The 19,237-nt window shown below is 48.4% G+C and overlaps 1 protein-coding gene across 1 annotated transcript in view; it reads left to right on the top strand.

The window, feature by feature from the left end:
* The window catches only part of LOC138257190 (probable E3 ubiquitin-protein ligase HERC1), an 805,868-nt gene that overhangs the window by 313,745 nt on the left and 472,886 nt on the right, over positions 1 to 19,237 (top strand). The window contains exons 25-27 of the mRNA XM_069205891.1: positions 1,833 to 2,062; positions 4,263 to 4,538; positions 13,790 to 13,910. Coding sequence (XP_069061992.1) covers positions 1,833 to 2,062; positions 4,263 to 4,538; positions 13,790 to 13,910 — 627 coding nt within the window. The remainder of the gene's footprint in view (positions 1 to 1,832; positions 2,063 to 4,262; positions 4,539 to 13,789; positions 13,911 to 19,237) is intronic.

Raw genomic sequence — 19,237 nt, 5'->3', positions numbered from 1 at the left:
CAGCACATTATGCAGCTTCCTCCCACACTTCTTACCAGCACATTATGAGACTTCCTCCCACACTTCCTGCCAGCACTTTATGTGGTTTCCTCCCTCACGTCCTGCTAACACATTATGTGACTTCCTCCCACACTTCCTGTCAGCACATACTGTCTGCATTCCTCCAACATTTCCTGCCAATGCATTCTGTAAGATCAAAGCAATACCTCTTAGTATAAGACCTTTGTAATGATCTGCAACCTGGGTATGGGTTAATAAACATTAGCAGCTGAGTAAATTAAGGCGATCTATGCATGCATGCACCCACACAGTTGTATCTTTCTCATCTGTACAATGCATCTGCAACATAACTTCAGTTCCTTGCGGTACTGATTGTGCACTTTCTTGATAAAAATAAAAATCTCTTCATCGTTGGTGTTTTACTGGTTGAGGTACTTTTATGAATGTGGTGTCAAATTCTGTAACAGCTCACATCATCAACAGCCTCCTTTTACCAGGTGTCACTGATACTCCTCGGCAATTAATGACCTTGGAAAAACGTATTATATGTGTGAAATGTGGCACAAAATGAGCCAGGTGTTGCTGCTTCTCAGACTTACAAAGTATTAAAAAATTATAAGTCTGCAGATGTAAAGCTCACATTCTTGACTTGTGGCAGCATCTTAGCCTTGTAGCTCTTAAAAACAGTGATAAGAGCCTGATGATCAGTGGTGACTGTGAATCTGCTGCCATATAGAAACAGAATAAAAGTAAGGGGGTGAGTCAAGAGGACCTTAGAAAGTAGGATTTCTGCTGTCTGGCAGGACCCTGGATTGACCCTTCCTCTAGTATAACGCAAGAGAGAGGGTTATGGGACATTGTTTTGACTGGTTTGAATACCTTCCTGGTCTGGGAGCCAAGATGAATGTATCGGGTGTTTCCAGAAAGCCTCTTGGTGTGCATCAGATGAATGGCTCGATGATGTTCTTGAAGCCTTCTTAGGAATCATTGTCTGAAGCAGGGAGTCTGAATACAGTGGCTTGAGTGGGAGGACTAGTAGGGTACCACTGTTGAGTTCATCTTCATTGACACTCTGGGCTGCAGTATACATGTTAATTCACTTAATCCGTCTAGTCCACTAGGAGCCTATCTTCCCAGGTTCACCAGCATGAGTTCAGGTGACGTATTCAGTACAGATTGTGCAAAGCTCTGGGAGAAGCAACTTACAGTAGGGCAAAACTAGTGTACATAGCGGAGAACAGCCTTGTCGCCAACGTCATATCTTCTGAATAAGACAACCCCTCCAATGGGTCAGGTGCAGCAAGTAGTACATTTTATTAAGCTGGTTACTTGACAGCTCATAGCTGAAATATTGCATGACCATGGTGGTTGCAAGAGCCACAGTGCAGAGTATTTACTCTTCCAATCACTCACCATGCGTGTTCCCCTGCCCGCATCACAAGCTGTGTTGTCACTCAGGGAGACGCTGCACCATGTTCTGCTTCTTCCCCCACACTTTTATGCCACACTCTGTGCCTATTCCCCATCCTTTTCCTAGTACACGCTTGCTCCTCTCATACCAGGCATTCCATGTTCTGCCTCTTCCTCTCACCAGTCCTGGAAGCACATTCTCTGTAGTTCCTCCTTTATGCCCTTTGGGTGCACGTTCTGCCTCTTTCAACCTCCATCCCTGGTAGTAAACCCTGTCACTTCCTACCAAACTTCCTTGTTTTATATAGTATGACTCTTCTTTCCTGTTAGTACATGTTCCGCAGTGTCCTCCACACCTCTAGTTAGTGCATTCTATTTCATTTTAACTTTGCTCTCTCTGCTCATTTCTTTGCACTCTTCAGATGTTTCCTCGCTCCAGAAGACTGCTGATCCATGGGATAATGTTCCCAAGGAGTTATCTCAAGCCCCCGCCTGCAGTAGACCCTCACGTGCCCAGATTCTAGCCAACATACGTGAGTTCATCAGTGGAAGTCTTCCTCCCTCATCCAGCCAAAATGGGAAGCATCCAGGTACAGAGGAAGTCACTGTCGGCATTGCTGTCGCCATGAATCAACAGCAAAAAAGGGCAGAGGTAATGTCTATTTTATTTTACTGTAGCATTTCCATAGCTCTTTCCTACCTCATGTTGAGGCCCCAAAGAGCTTTTCGAGAGTCAGTGAGCAATAATTGCGTCTGAAAGTGCATAGATGTGATAAGGGCTTTTTTTTTTCTGTGAGGCCCAGAAGGTGTGCTACAGACTTGGTGCAGCAGTATGTAAGTGCGTCTTATGCTTTTGGATGTTAGTAAAGGAGTGCAAGTGTAGGATCGCCAAGTAGCATATGCAAAACGCTCAGCAGTTGCAGCATGAGGTCTTTGCGAATAGCCAAGTTTTATTTCTCTTCTGGATGCTAGATGGTTCTTATCTTCTGTGTGGAATTTATTCCAAAGCTTCAAGTCTGTACTAGGAAGGAGCTCCCACCCGCATGAGTCTTTGATAGTGGGATATTACCAGGAGTGGAGCCTGCATGATGAAAGGTTTCTCCTTTGGTTGAATCCCCACAGTTTGGATTGTGAGGAGGTAGGTCTCATCTCATCAATCACTGTGTGTGGAAGACAGAAAGCTTTGATGGATAGTCTTTCTGCAGAGCTTTCAGAGTGGGGATAAAGTGGCACTGTCTGTTCATCAACTTGTCTCGCAGCTAAAGTCTGGATTTCTTTGTAGTTTGGCTGTTAGCTTTTTCGAAAGTCCAATGTAAAATCCAGACAGGATATCACTAGAGGCAGATATGCCTGAATCCTGTATGAACGACCTAGGTGCAGGAAGATATATCAAAGCATTCCCCTTGCACCCAAGATGTCTCTTCTTACTTTTTGCACTTGGTTTTCAAGTGAGAACTTTCTGTCCTTAGTCACCCAAATGTTTTTACTTCACTTGACATTGTCTGGGAAGTAAGGAGGATTTAGACTTATGTTTTTACCAGGACGCCCAGGTGGGTATTTCCATTACTAAGCAGGTAAATGTGAGGTTTTTTCTAGCATCTATTGTTCAGCAGAAATTAGACATTTGCCTAATCCAGACACCTTGACTAAGTTTTTCCACCTTTTAGACAAGCTGGTATCATCAGTATACAGTAGCAATTGAGGCAGTATAATTTCACAGAATCATGTGTACATGTGTTGTGAGCACCCTTTTCAAAATGGGAGTCATTTATGTATGAAAGTCAAAACAAAAAATGATAAGTGGGGCAGGATCCCATGCTGGCACCTCAAGGTGGGTGCTAGCTGGGAAACCGGAAGGCTGCAGGAACCCTGGGCCTCCTCCAGCGGCCACCAGCAATATCATGAGTTGTGGGTGCCCTGGTTGGTACCAGGACACCATAAAAAAAGCAAAAGGAAAAAAAACATGCGAGACCACGTAAAAAGACAGAAGCGAGCCTTAGGTGCTCATAACATTTTGACTGCTCCACAGGGGAGCACTCCTTTATACCCTGCAAGGGTTTGTGCATTTCCTGTTCCTTGTGGTGCCCCAAGGTGCGGTAGGAGCACCACCTACAATTCACATAAGTGTTGGGGGCCAGAATATAGGACTGCAGTCCTACCCTGCACCCATCCTAACGGTGCCCAACCCCCCGATATGCACAGCAGAGGGGGAAGAGACTTGGACCCCAGCCTGGGCACTGGCGGGTGTACACGCCTGCTTATGTGATGTTACAATACAAAGGGTTTAATTTTAAGTACGACAGACCTACTGAATTTGCCAGAGTTTCAGCACACCAAAATATAAAAAATGGGTCAATTGGCTTTATGAAGCATATTAACATATATAAGGGAGGCAAAAGACACCAATAATTATGATCCAGCGTACATTATATAAATTCACATATTGTAAAGTTTCCTAAACGTGATTTTCATATTTTTTGTAAATAAAGTCTTCTTTAAAAAAAAAAAAAAAAAAACATCAACATGTCTTCAAACCCCACCTATGGCACCCCACAGCAATTGTTATGATGGTGGCTGCGGGGGCGAGCCACATGCCCCCTCCCCTATAAAATACATTGTGCTGCCTCCTCCCCAGCCCCACCAATCCCTGCTTTTTTTTATTTTTTTTACTTGTACCCTCAGTAAACTTTAACTCTACACAGAACAAAGGCAAGAGAGGGGATTCTCCTTCCGTTCCTACTCAAATGACGTGTCCTCCAGGCTTGACTACATCCTGACACTCGCAGAAACTCTGGATAGGTTCACAGAGGTGGGTTACTTAGCACAAGGAATCTCAGCTCACTCTTCAGCAGATAACCCTCAACACTGGCGGGCACAGAGAGCTCTGTGAGTGGGGGATGGCTACGTGGCAGTTGGCCAACAAGAATGTGGTGAAGGCATTAGACGAGGCCATTGAATCCTTCTACCGGGAAAACAAGAGTGCAGTAACCAGCTCTGGCATAATGCGGGAAGCATATAAGGCAACACTTAGGGGGTTGATTATAGCAGGTGAAGTGTGCGACAGGACGATCCGCTGTGGGCACCTGAAAGAGCTGGAGCATGAAATGGAGGTGTTGGAGAGGGGTCAGGTAACCTGGCCTACGATGCCTCTCAGACAGAGGCTGGAGTGCAAGGGCATGGAATACCGCGAGGTGATGCATTAAGAGGTCAAGAACTCCTTTCTGGATAAGCCGAATCAAATATAGGAAGCCGTTGAGAAAGCTGGTAAGCTTTTAACATGGATTGGTAGCTGAGAAAAGGAGTCCACACATACACAAGAGTTCCAGTTATAGACGGGGGAGTCTGAAAGGAGCAATAGACTAATAGCAGAAGCCTTTGCATACTATATGAGGTGAGGATAGATGCCCCAGAGGAGGAAATCAGGGGTGTTGTATGGGATTGCCTAGTGGGAACTTTGAGCCTGGAGCAGTGTGAATCACTGGAGTCTGATCTCACTGATTTTAAGATTGCTGTGGCACATGCTCAGCTGCTGGCTGGGAGAGCCTCCAGCCCCAATGGACTGCCCACAGAGCTTTTTCACAAACTGGCTAGATTACTGTCAAAGTCGCTGTTACTGCTGTACCAAGACTCTCTCGACGAGGGGTCGCTGCCGGCAGACCTGCGTGTGGTGACAATTGTCCTTTTACCCAAGGCCAAAAAACCTGGGCATAAGTATGACTTGTACAGGCTGATATCACTGTTGAACGTTGATGTAAAACTCCTTGCGAAGGCGCTGGTCAGTAGGCTGTACGCCGTGGTATCGGATCTGGTGTGGGCAGACCAAACAGGATTTATGCCTTATTGACCGACCAAACTGAACCTAAGACGCTTTCCCAACAGTAGGACACAACCAGGTGCAGAAGAGGGTCCCTGGGCAATAATATGACTAGACGCAAATAAATTGTTTGACTCTGTGGAATGGCAATTTCTGTTCCTGCTCCTTGAAAGAATGGGGTTTGGAGCTTGTTAAATTAATTGGATCAAATTGCTGTATAAGGGACCCCGCTGGTAGGGGTACACGACAGGGCTGCCCTCTCTCGCCTAGGTTATTCTCCCTAGCGGTGTAACATTTGAAAGCGCCGGTGACAGTGGACTGGCCGGGAGGCTCTGGGTGGGAAGAATGAATTTAATTGTATGTGCACAACATACTCCTTTACCTGACCATGTACTGATGATTCCCTGACCCGAATCCAGGAAATATTCCTGCTTTTTGGGGAACTCATGGAATTTGCAATAAATTGGGAGAAATTGCTCCTTTTCCCGATTGGGGGTTGGAAGCAATCTAACCCCTGCAGCTGCCCCTACGAGTAGTTATAGAACGTTCATTAATTTGGTTCCAGTTGCAAAAAAGCACTCAGTCCACATAATAATGGCAGGCCCACCAATCCACAAGTAATCAAAATTTTCGCACCATTATGAATGACATCCCTGCCCAGCGTGCCATGCAGTGTTGTCCTACATTAAACAACCAGCGTGGTTTGCCAACTGGAACCAAATCGATAAATTATGATCTCAAACAAGAAATTCTCCATAACATTTGAAAATGTACTTTGAGTACCCTGATGAAATTCACAGGAAGTGAACAAACGCGTTGGCTGTCTCGTTTTGTGTCATCAAAGGAAATAAAGATTGGTTTGAGATACATTTCATCTAGATTGGACTTTTGTTCTAATGAATCGTGGTTTTACGTTGCACTGCCGCTTATAAAGACTGGATTGGACTTGACCTTGTGGTCACACCTTGGGGGCGGCAGGTAATCTGTGTGCACGTAGCAGGACTTTTTAGTTGTACATATGGGACAAGGGGGAGGTGCGGTTATCTAATTGGTTCGCTGCTGCGATCTCTTGGTGTTGTACATGCAACTAAACCTTAACCCATTGCTCCATAGACTAGAGAAAGACGTGAAACACTGGTCCATGCTGCCATTGTTCCTATTGAACCAAGCAGCTTTGTTTAAAATGATGGCCCTTCCCCGGCTGCTGTATCTGTTACAGAATACCCCATATACACTTTGCCCTGGTGGATTCCTTGTTAAGGACACTTCTCTAGGCAGAGGTGCATCCTTGGGTAATGATGCAGACACTACAACGCTCTAACGCTAACAACAGCAGTATCGGGCTCCCCAATTTAAGGAAATACTACAAGGCTGCCTACGTTGCGTTGGTAAATGACTGGGTCTGCGCGGACACAGATGACCCGGCAATCAGGGCAGACAGATGGGTGACCAAAGCTGTATGCATGTTTCATGTGGAGGCAGACTAAGCAATAGAGCTTGCCCTGCAACAGGCGTGGTTCTGGTGGTTTGGAGAAAATCACTCAGACAGATGGAGCGAAACATGAGGCTTATGCCTAAGACGCCACTCTGGGAGGGCACATGGGTGGCCACCTTGCAAGGCTTCCAGGGTTGGGACAGGATAGGCATAACCTCGTTGGCAGATGTATGGGATGCTAACGGTGTAGGTCCCTTTGATTATCTACAGACAGAGTACCAGATGCCACCTACATAATGGATAAAGTATAGACTGTTAAGGCATGCACTCACACACAGTATGAATAAGGATGAAGAGATCCAAGAAGAGTCTCCATTAGAGAGCAGACTGTTGGATGGACTGATTCAACGTAAGTTGATTTCTCTGACATATGGCACACTGATGCGGAACACTCGGGGGACCCTAACACACCTCAAAGATAGATGGGAGAAGGACATTGGGAAAATAGAAGATGAGGATTGGCAAGATGCCCTCGGCTTTCTGCCTGAAGAAGCAATTAAGACCAGCTGTAGATTAATCCAGCCTAAGCTCCTACACGGGACATACTACACTAGAACATTATTGTGTATGATTGGGAAGGCTCGGGATGCCCTGTGCCTCAGAAACATTCATCCATACATGGTGGCACTGCCAGCACATACTTCACTTTTGGGGACAAGTGACAAAATCCCTGAAGGTTGCAGTGGGTGACGCCATAGAATTGACACCAGGACTGGCCCTACTAGGCATATGGCCAGCCTCTGATTTTTACCAGATATCAGAAAATACTGGTAAACTTAGGCTTCCTACTGGCCAAATGAGACATTGCCCAGAAATGGTGGTGTGGGATGATCCCATCTTTCTGGCAGTGGGAGGAGGGGATGGAACACTGCAAAATTATAGAACGAGAGGTCTGTAGGGGTAGGGGCTGTGAGAAAAAGTTCAAGAAGGTCCGAGGAACATGGGACTCTGGGAATAGGATCAGTCGACTGGTGGTAGGCATTACAACTGAGGATGTAGCATAGATGGTTGTGTTAGGTTGATGAAAGGGGGGCATGAGTATGATGGATTTTGCATGTCCTGAATGATTGTTAACCTATGATTGTGTCAGTGTAATGTTCTAATGTCGGTACTGTTCACAGTAAACGCAAATAAACTTTTAAAATAAAAAAAAAGTAACAAGGAAAAAAGTGTATGTTTTAACTGACATTTTCATCTAACTATAATATCCCTTTAAGCTTTGTGTTTCTTCAGTACACGATCTAATGCAAAAGCCACTGAAATACTATGATACTATGATTTGTGCCTCACCTTTCACTGCTTATGACCTCACATATTACATCAGTCATGATATGTTAAATTACATACAAAATTACCTAAAAAAACCCAAGCCGACCCGGAGATCCTCTCCAACTACCGTCCCATCTCCCTCCTCCCTTTCCCCGCCAAGGTTGCAGAGAAATTAGTCAACACCCGCCTATCCCACTTCCTCGAAGCAAACAACACCCTTGACCCCTCACAATCTGGGTTCCGCAAGAACCACAGCACAGAAACCGCCCTCATCGCATGCACTGACGACATCAGGACCAAAGTCGACAAAGGCGAGACCTTCGCACTCATCCTCCTAGACCTCTCCGCAGCTTTTGACAATGTCTGCCACCACACACTCCGCACACGCCTCCACAACATAGGAATCCGCCACAAAGCCTTAGACTGGCTCTCCTCCTTCCTCACCGACCGAACCCAGAGAGTCCGCCTCCCGCCCTTCCACTCCAACACTACCAAGATCACCCGCGGAGTCCCCCAAGGGTCCTCCCTCAGCCCCACACTCTTCAACATCTACATGATCCCCTTAGCCAACATCCTCCGTGCACACGGAATCACTATCCTTTCCTATGCAGATGACACCCAACTCATCCTCTCCCTCACCCGCAACCCCACAACCGCCAAAACCAACCTACACGCCGCTCTCCTAGACACCGCCAACTGGATGACCACTAACCACCTCAAGCTCAACTCAAACAAAACCGAAATCATCATCTTCGGCCCCAACAAAACCACATGGGACGACTCCTGGTGGCCCACCGCCCTAGGTCCTGCACCCACCCCGCTAACCACGCACGCAACCTCGGCATCATCCTCGACCCCTCCCTCTCCATGACACAGCAAATCAATGCTCTAACCTTCTCCTGCTTCCACACACTCCGCACTCTAAAAAAATCCTTCAAATGGATCCCCCCAGAAACCAGAAAGACAGTCACCCACGCACTCATTGGCAGCAGACTGGACTACGGCAACGCCCTCTATGCCGGCACCACACTCAAACTCAAACGCCAACTCCAAAGAATCCAGAACACAGCTGCGCGCCTCGTCCTTGGCCTCCCCCGCCACGAACGAATCTCACCACACGTCAAATCCCTTCACTGGCTCCCCATAGACAAGAGAATCACATTCAAGATCCTCATCCACGCACACAAATCCCTCCACAACACCGGCCCAACCTACCTCAATGAAAGGGTAAACTTCTACACTCCCACACGCAACCTCCGATCAGCCGACCTCGCCCTAGCCACAGTTCCCCGCATCCAGCACACCACCACAGGAGGCAGGTCTTTCTCCTACCTCGCCCCCAAAACCTGGAACTCCGTCCCCACCGACCTTCGAAAAACCAAAGACCTACTGGTCTTCAGAAAGAACCTCAAGACTTGGCTGTTCGACCAGTGACCCTCCCTGGCCCCCCCCCCACCCCCCCCCAGCGCCTTGAGACCCTCACGGGTGAGTAGCGTGCTCTACAAATTTCTTTGATTAATTGATTGATTACATCATTGATGACATCACTGATTATATTAAAATTTAAAATTGTTAAAATTGCTATCAGATCAACCAATGATTCTGACAGTGTGCTATCGGCTTTGTGAAGGAGGAGTATTACAACAAACTTAAGTGCTGATTGGACTTTTATAGGTTTGTCTATAAGCTTTTGGATATTCCAGAAGTGAAGCACTTTTGATGGATGTCATTGTCTTTTTACTTGTGTTCCTACAAACGATGGGACCACTTGGTCGACCTTTGCTGTAAAGGGCTGGAGGCTTAGCAAGTACGGGTTAAGTGGTTATAGAGGGGTGCGCCTTTGGTGATGCTGCAGTTCCTTACTAGGGAGTTAACTGCCGGTCTGCCGCTGGTGTTGAAAGTGCATGTTTGCACGTCAGAAAACTTTACTGAAAGGGATGGGGAGGACATTTGGGAACTCACAGAAAATGTGTCCTCAGTGTAGTTTTCTAGAGCACTGACCATTTTTATGACAAAATGAATCTTCACTGTGCATGTTGAAATGCTTTACTGACATGGATGAGAAAAGCATTTGAAAACTCATAGACAAGTTGTCCTCATTTTAGCTTTCTGTAGCACTAACTAGAATTTCTGTAACAAAATGAACCCCCTTATTGCGTTCATTTTGTAAAGGAAATGTTTTAAGTTTTACAGCCATCTAGATGACTTTCAAGTGTGCCACGTTTTTTCATACAGAATGTTAGTGTTCTAACTGTGTATGTGTGCCAGTTTTGATATTTCCAGCTTCAACATTATTTTAATGTTAGTAAAGAAGTTATATAATCTATAGGCCCTGATTATGAGTTGCATGGTACAGGTGTGATATACCACATTAATGTTACTGTTCGCTAACATCTTGCCAGTACTGTGCAATTTAGAAGTTGGTCCCCTCGGAATGGGGAATAACTATGCAGACCTTGGGCCTCATTTACAAGGCTTTTGCAGCACTGTTGCATCGTTTGTGTTTTTTTGACACAGCAGTGGTGCTAGCAGTGCTCTACACTGCTCCAGATTTCCAAACTGATGCATTGGGCCCAATGCGTCAGTTTGTAAATCCTTGCCTCACATTACACCTGTGCCCGATATAATGTATGCAGGGTAGAGAAAAGCCATGCAGAACTGATACAGTGAAATTTACATTCCACTGTGTCATTCTGCGACTTCACTGCGTCAGAATTTAACCGCCTGCTTACAGCAGGCATAAAACTGACACCGGCCTTTTCTCTATGGGCGCCTCCTTGCGTTGCTGGACTAGCAATACGTGAGTTTAGTGCCAACACATGCGTCAAAGTTTCTGCCGCATCTGTGAAAACGTGCGCCATGGAGCTCTGTACTGTAAATACAACGCATCCATAGCGTCGCTAGGAGATCATTGGGCAGCACAAAAAATCTGACTCATTGGGCCAGTGCATCAGATTCTTGTAAATGAGGCCCCCAGTTTTATGAGGCAGAATTCTACATAGTATTCCCTTTTATGTGGAGATTAATGGTCATACTTGCTTTGAGCAGGTGGTAAATGTGAGCTAGGATGCAGGTGGAGCGACGTGAGGAGGGTCAAGAATGTAAGGAAAGGATGAATTAGGTGCCCTAGTAGGGGTAGTTTTGCATTCTCACTCCTTGCTGTAGAAAAAGGTCAGGCACAGATGGAGACGTACGCTTGACTACTGTTGCAGGAAAGCCTCAGCTGATTTTATCCGATACTGTGTCCAGCCAGTAAAATAACCAACAATGGTCGGATGAAGTACAATCCAACACAGGAGTTCTGCTCCACCCGACTAGTAATCGAGCCCATAGTATCCCAAGTTGATGCATTGTTTCAAGAAAAGGACATGGATATCATTATTTTACCAAGTGAAGTATGTGAGAAAGAAAACATTTATGTCACTCTGGAAATACTCTAATTCAATCCAACTTGCATGTTCAGCACTGTCTGCCAGTAAATTGTTGAAGGGGTGCGACGGGTGCAGTGGCACCCGTCGCGATTTTCACTGTCTGCACAGCAGACAGTGAAAATCTTTGTGGGGCCCTGTTAGGGGGCCCCACGGCACCCGTTCCCGCCATCCTGGTTCTGGCGGTGGACACCGCCAGAAACAGGCTGGCGGGAAGGGGGTCGGAATCCCCATGGCGGTGCTGCAAGCAGCGCCACCATGGCGGGTTCCCTGGGCCAGCAGGAAACCGGCGGGAAACCGCCGGCTCCCCTTTTCCGACCGCGGCTTTACCGCCGCGGTCAGAATCGCCCAGGAAGCACCGCCAGCCTGTTGGCGGTGCTTCCGCCGCACTCCGCCATGGCGGTCATGGACCGCCAAGGTCAGAATGACCCCCTAAGTCCCTTCTCCTTTGCAGCTAGAGTTCACAACCAAGAAAATTGGACAAAAATTAGATAGAATTTTAGGGTTCAAACAGTCCTTTCTGAAAAGAGAAGTAATCAAAATGCATGGGATCCTCAAACAAACCGAGCTATAGGAGGGTGGATGATGAAGAAGTAAGTGTCTGTGAGAATTAGTTATAAGAAATGAAACACATCAAATTGAGTTTAGTAAATTTTGACAATTTGGACAGGAATTGACCGGGATTACCTCTTTCTCTGCTCTTCTTTTAAACCTTGTCTTGTTTTACCAGGTGTTAGCTTTCCTCCTATCCCTATTGTGATTTGTCTCCAGTGATGTTTGCCTGTTTTCATTTTTCTATGTTCTGTTCTCACCCTCAAAACTGAGCGTGATTGTTTTCCTGCCAGTCAAAAGCAACTAGCAGCAAGACCTTGCCTTATAGACATCTAAGCCATCGTTTGTCGCTCTTTGGTCTTTACGTAGGTCCGCCTTGAAGCTCTGCAAGGGATAACATCTTTCCTCTCTGAAATGGCAGCGGAACGCTCAGTTCTCCACAGCAGCTCCTCTGCATCCTTAGATGACACCACCCGCAGAGAGAGACCGCTGCAGACAGCGCGGCTGCAATTTCTTATTGGCTGTTTTATCCTTGAATGGCAGAAGTCCCAGCCCTCAGACAAGCTCCAAACGTACATGGTAGGTCTGAGCGCAGGTGAAATAAATAAAAATATCTCTCACTACACTCTGTGACCGGGTATAAGCATGAAACCACAGTGTCCTGATCTTTTGGTCTTTCACATGTTACCAAAGGAACAAAGATGGTCCTCTGTGCCAGTAGAGCATGCTATACCTTTGGTGAAACTCTGTGGTACTGAAATAGTCAATTCTTCATACCCTCTCCCAGATCCTTCCAGGTCTCTATCTAGATTTAGAAGCACTGCTCCTCGCAACGCGCATGACAGTAGCTTCATTGAACATGCCCTTCTTCCTGAAAATCCTCTTCTACCGGTGAAGCTGTGATTGACAAGCAGCTTCCACCTAAATTCTGCTGTTTATTAGCTGTAGGACCAACAGCAGATGAAGATAATAGGGTGTTGCAGATTAGTTATATGTACTTGTAACAAGATGCATCTTAATAACTGCACAGGCATGCAGGTCTCTGTTAAGCCCAACGGCATCTGACCCTTCCAAGCATCACAAGGAGGCACCTATATGCACACCACACAGACCACTCAGATAACACTAAGGGGCATATTTATAAAACGTCCCACTGCACTATTTGTACTTTTCTTGCGCCCCTTAACGCACCCCTAACGCCACCATGTGTGTGTTCTATTTACAGTATGGTGCACCATGGAGGTAGTTAGGAAACTACAGTCAGAATTTTTGACAATAGTTCAGCACTTTGTAGGATTAGTGTAAAAAATGTTGACACTAATCCTGCAAAGCATCCAGAGGCCCATTGAAACCAATGTAAGCCTCCTTTTAACGCCTGCTCTGAGCAGGCGTTAAAAATCCCAGAACAAATGATGCAAATAAATCTGTTAGATTTCTTTGGGCCATTTTTATGGCACCCCTACCAGGGGAACACCCCCTTTCAATACATTGTGCCTGGTGAAGGCATAATGTAGCACAAAGGGTTACAAAGTGGCACAATGCATGCATTGCGCCACTTATAAATATGGTGCGGTGTTCTTGGCCTTCACATTCATGTAAAAAAAAATGACGATAATGTGACGTTAGAATGACGCTAGGCCCTCTTAAATCTGGGCCTAAGGGTTTCAGAGGGGAACCAATATTTTTGCAGTGAGACGTGATGTGATAGGTATAGCTCCATGGGACCCTAAAGTTTATTTTCCAACCAACCCAATACTCTGTGAATATAATTTTTTCTGTCCAATATGCTAACCCACCCATTGCTGTGCTCTTTGTCTTTAGAGTGGAATGGAGTCTCTGCGTGAGAGCACCCGACAGGCGCTTCATACTGCTGCATTGTCTCTATACCGGGGACTGGTGGAAGTGCTAAGGAAAGTGACTGAGATGGAACCACTTAACACAGGTCAGTAGAGTAACAGGTGGGAACTATTTCAGGTGACTTCATCATAGTGGGAGCTATCTGGATGACCAGATGACCATAGATGTCATGCAATTCACTGATCATGGAGGGACACAGTCCATCATCAGAAGCATGTGTTATCTTCCCTTTTGGACCATCATAAAAGACAACATCTAAAATGCCACTTCAAACACACAAGAGGGGATGGGAGAAATGCTTGCCATAAGCATAACCACTGGTAATTTCTCGGGGTAACATTCCAACCCATTGTTTTTTCCCCACCATGCTCCAGCCACCTGTAAATCCGTTGAATCCTACTACATTGGCAACTATACATGCTGAACTGCCAGGCCAGGTCGTCTCTGAACAGGAATACAAGCAACCCAAGACCAGTTTTGCCAATTAGGATCTTCAGTGGGGTGCAGCTTGATTCTAGTGGTACAGATAGCTCAGGGGTTTATTGTGTCATGAATTATTTTTCAAAAGTACATTTGATCTGCCCTATTTAATTCAGCTGTATACTTATTACATTTTTGTTTGAATCTGTTTTACTGCATTTTTTAACTAGATTTACATTGTATTACAGTGTGTACATTTATCATGGAATCAAGGAATATATATAGGGCCTGATTACGACTTTGGCGGAGGGGATTACTCTGTCCCAAATGTGACGGATATCCCGCCCGCCGAATTACGAGTCCATTATATCCTATGGAACTCGTAATACGGTGGGGGGGTATCCATCACATTTGGGACGGAGTAATCCCCTCCACCAAAGGCCCACAGTGTTGTTTGTCTGTGGAGAGACCACAGTTCCCAGCATGTGCTACTGAAACCGAACTTCCGTTGCACGACAATAAGTGCTGTTAGATACTGGGAAACTATGACGTAAGGCCAGTACTAGATTATCATAGATTATAGATTTGGTCTGTCTCAGAGTAAGTAGATTCCCATGTGTCATGTCTCAACAAGGAGTTCAGGCAATGCACGTGAACACAGACATTTTAAACCAGTACAAGAAGAAACAATCAACACAGACAACGGAGCTGCAGAACAAATAGAAACAAAAAATAAACTGAAATCTATGGCTGAATTAATAGGCAGGCAGACCAAGAAAACAAGGAAACCTAGTAAAGGACACTTCATGTCAAACAGCATGAGAGATGTCAGGGGCATTGCCAGTGTTTAGGTGGATCTTGGTGTGGTGTGCGTGGAGGGAGGAGGTAGTGAGGAATGCATTTCTCCAAGCGCCATACGAGTCATCTGCAATTCTATTGCTGACAATGTGTCTAGGCATTCAGAAATGTCAGGAATAGTGATGTGGAGAGCCGCGAGTATCGTGTCCCAATTGGTGGTGATAGGGTATTTGTGGACCCTAGGTTTGTCTTCTCGGTGGAGGGCTACACTTTCTGCTTGCGCCCAGACCTACATGGATTGCAGCCAGGTCTCGTAGCATGGGGGTCTGGTGTCCTCCACCTGCGGATGATGAACCTTTTGGCCAATAGAAGTCCTAGGTCAAGAAACAGGGATGTGACTGTGTTTTTGTCCCTACAGAAGGCACGCAGTCATCCTAGGTGAATGGGATGCTCTTGTCCACTTAGTGAGAGCTGGCGTGTCACTGTGTTCCAGTAGTGATGTAGGTGGGAGCATGTCCATAGCATGTGTAGTAGGTCTGCATCTACCATGTGGCAGTGAGGGCAATGAGCATCTGTTCAGCTCCATACTTCATAATAGTTAGCTTATGAATGATGCTTGAGGCGGTTGAGTAATGCCTTTCCAGCAATACTCACCTGTACAGTAAATGCCTGAACAGAATCTAAGGAAGGACAAGTACCAAGGTTAATATGTAACAATATTGGGTTTCATAGCAGGAGAAGCAGTTTATCTATCATGGCTCATGCTCAATCCCCTTGAGATTAATATCTAGTGGACATGAAATCAATGCTAGACAAGGGGAGTTTGTCCGAATACACAAAGAGGGGGATCTCAGCACGGTTTTTGTGAGGAATTAAAAGAAATCTTTACAGTGCAATAATAAACTTCACAAAACAAAGTTAAGGTACAATTACAGGTGGGGGTGTGGCCAAGGATCCAGAGATGGCACACGCTTAATCCCCTTGCTCCGGAGGGGCCGATAAAACTCCGTAGGAAAGCGTGCCATCTCCGGGCCGATCAGAGCCCACGCGGAGGTGGTGGACTGGGGGGGGCGGTCCTGGATGCCGCCAGGCCCCTGTCCTGGCCCTGGAGCATGTTGTGGCGCAGGCCAGGCTGAGTAGGCGGAGGAGGAGGCTGGCGGCCCGTCCCCTCGGCCAGAGCCGGGGCATGGCGTGAAGACACGGGCTGCCGCGGGGCTGAGGCAGACGGCTTGGGACCTGCAGGAGGCCCTGAGCGGGTCTCCCCGCTGGAGCGACGCCCGAGGCCCGTGCTTGGACCCCGTGGGGAGGCACGAGTGCCGCTGGGCCGCCCCTGGGCCCTGGAGGAGCTGGGACGGCCGGCGTAGACCGGGGAGCCCTGGAGGGGCTGTGCCCCGTGGAGTTGCAGTCAACTGCTTTTTGCGGAGCAGGCGCGGCCCTGAGTTGTACTGGGGCCAGCCCGCGGACGTGGCACTGAGGCCCCAGTGGGGGCACTGATCGCTGGACTGGTGGCGCGGCCCCGGAGCTGGAGCGGGGCCGGCTGCCGCGCCTGCAGGAGGAAGCAAGTGGCCCTGAGGATGGCGCGGGCGGCGGTAGGCCTTGCCGGTTGGAGGTCCCTGGGTGCCACTGCCGGGCTACAGGAAGCCGAAATGAGTGGCATGGGCGCGACCCCACCTGGGGAGTGAGCGGGCTCACGGCCACACCAGGCAGACGTTGTTGGGGACTTGGCTGAGGGCGCGGCCCCGGTGCTGTGGAGGGGCCGACCTCCTGGATGGCCCAAGCCAACGAGGGAGAAGGGTGATCGACGGAGCTAGCGACCGAGGAGGAGTGCCCTGCAGAGGAAACAAGTGGCAGTCTGCCTGACATTAGTAGACCATTGACCGCCCCAGGTGCCTATGAACGCCAGCGACTCCTGAGTGAGTAACACTGTGGATGGGGCACCTGGAGGGGTTGGAGCCCGTGTGATGGCGGAGTGCGTCTAGATGTGATGCCGGCATCGCAGAGAGAACACTGAGGAGGTGGTTGCGACACTGCGAGAGAAGGTGACCGAACCGGGGCCTGCAACGTGTTACCGGGCCTGTGCGGGCCTCCGGGGGGACCCCTGAGTCGCTAGGGGGGCGGCCTCGAGGCATCACGACAGAACCAGGTGGGGCGTGGCCCCGGGCGCACAACGCGCGGAGGAACGGTTGGGACGACCGGAGCTGTAGGGGGTGGCAGTCAGCCGCGGGCTGACAACACGGAGCCCTCCGACTCTGTAACTGGAAGCTAGAGATTGTCGGCGTGGTGTCTGGGGGGTCTGCCTGGTGCCCGCCAGGGAGCCGTGGACTGGCCTATAGTGACTGAGACGCGGGGCTACAGAAGGAAGAGAGCACACAATAACGCTTGGGCCTCCGCCTGGGCCCTGGGGGTGTGACCCCCCCTTTTTCATCCAATGCCCCCCAAGGGCCGACACAAGAGCAAAACCATGGACCCCGCAACGCCATCGGGGCACAAAGAAGTGGAAACGCAGGGCCATTCACAAGATAAAGTACAGGATACCCTAGACAAAATACTAGGGGCGATAGAAGACACAAAGACAACACTACAGCGCGACATCAACCAAGTCCCGGTTGAGGTGGGTCTACTGAGAGCAGACCACCATAAACTGGTGGACAGAGTCAAAGAAACGGAATCCACGTTGGCGGACATCGTGCCGAAGCAGAAAGACCTGGCGGCCGAAGTAACTTCCCTTAATGCCAGAGTGGCACATCTTGAACAGAGAGCCAAGGACGCGGAGGAGAGAAACAGGAGGAACAATGTGCGCGTGGTGGGCCTCCCCGAGGGGGCCGAGGGAGCGAACATGGTGGAATTTCTGGAGAAATGGTTAAGCACCGCGGTTGCACCCGGGTGCCTGACCCCGTTCTACACGCTGGAGGCCTCTTGCCCCTGGTAGACCTCCCCGTGTAGTGATAGCCAGATTACTTCACTACAGAAACAGAGACATCCTCATACAGAAGGCCAGAGAGATGGGCCCGTTTAAAGTAGCAAACGGAGAAGTGACGCTATTCCCGGACTTCACACTGGATGTTCAGAACAAGCGAGCTTCATTCTGAGCAGTTAAAAGGGCCCTAAGACAAGAAGGGATCCAATATTCGCTGCTGTACCCAGCCAGGTTAAGAGTGATGATGGAAGGGAAGACCACTTTCCTCCAGTCCCCAGAAGAGGCGTGGGAGTGGCTCGAGAATCATGGGTCCCAAACGGGGCGGCCGGCAAGAGAGGGCCTGGCTGGGAGCCGAGCTCGCTGGGCCCGAGGGGGCGGAGGCCCAGAGATCGTCCACGATTGGCGCCAACGCAAACTCAGAAAGAAAAGGGCAGGAGGGCGGCCCTGGAGGCGGCAGCCCGTGTGGGTGGAGAGGTGTCCCCCCCGGAGGGCTCTGAGGAGGAATTGGATGATACAATGGTGTCCTCGGCCGGGGACTCGGGATGCTCGGCGCGTGCCCCAAAGGTGACCCCGCAAACGGCTGACGAACTCGGATAATCCAACCACAGGAGTGCCCGGAGACATGGTACAACGTGTGAATGAGAGGCCCCTCTGGACCTGGCCACCCCCCTGACCAGAACCTCGCCTGTCCAGCTAGGCTGGCGAGAACTGCAGTTATATCTTTGAACAAGTTGCACTGTTGCACAGTTTTCTGGGCAACCTACAGTTTGGGAGGCGCACTGGGAAGTGGGAGTTGGGGTATACAGTTACAAGTCAAATTGGCAAAGTGGGAGGTGAATCCGACTATTACAAAGGTCTGAACATGCGAAGGGGCAAGTCGGAGGCCTGGGAGGACCAAGGATACTATTATCAGATTGATATATTAAGATGGCAGACTACAATTTCTTAACATGGAATGTCAGGGGGATGGGCACACCGGCAAAAAGACATAGAATTCTCTCCTACTTAAAGAGAAGGGGAGTACAGGTGGCAATGCTGCAGGAGACCCACTTAGCAACAGGGGAGGTGGAGAAACTGAGACGCAGGTGGAGTGGGCAGGTGTTCGCCACGGAGTACTCAGCTTATGCAAGAGGTGTAATGATATGGATCAGAGCCGGGGTCCCTCTAACAATAGACTCTTCCAACATAGATCGGGAGGGCAGATTTGTGATACTGGAGGGGAAGCTACACGTGCCCCGATAGTCATGAGCTGCATTTATGCCCCTAACCAGGACCAG

The sequence above is a fragment of the Pleurodeles waltl genome, chromosome 1_2, assembly GCF_031143425.1.
Source record: "Pleurodeles waltl isolate 20211129_DDA chromosome 1_2, aPleWal1.hap1.20221129, whole genome shotgun sequence".
Lineage (NCBI taxonomy): Eukaryota > Metazoa > Chordata > Amphibia > Caudata > Salamandridae > Pleurodeles > Pleurodeles waltl.
This window is presented reverse-complemented; position numbering and strand designations above follow the sequence as displayed.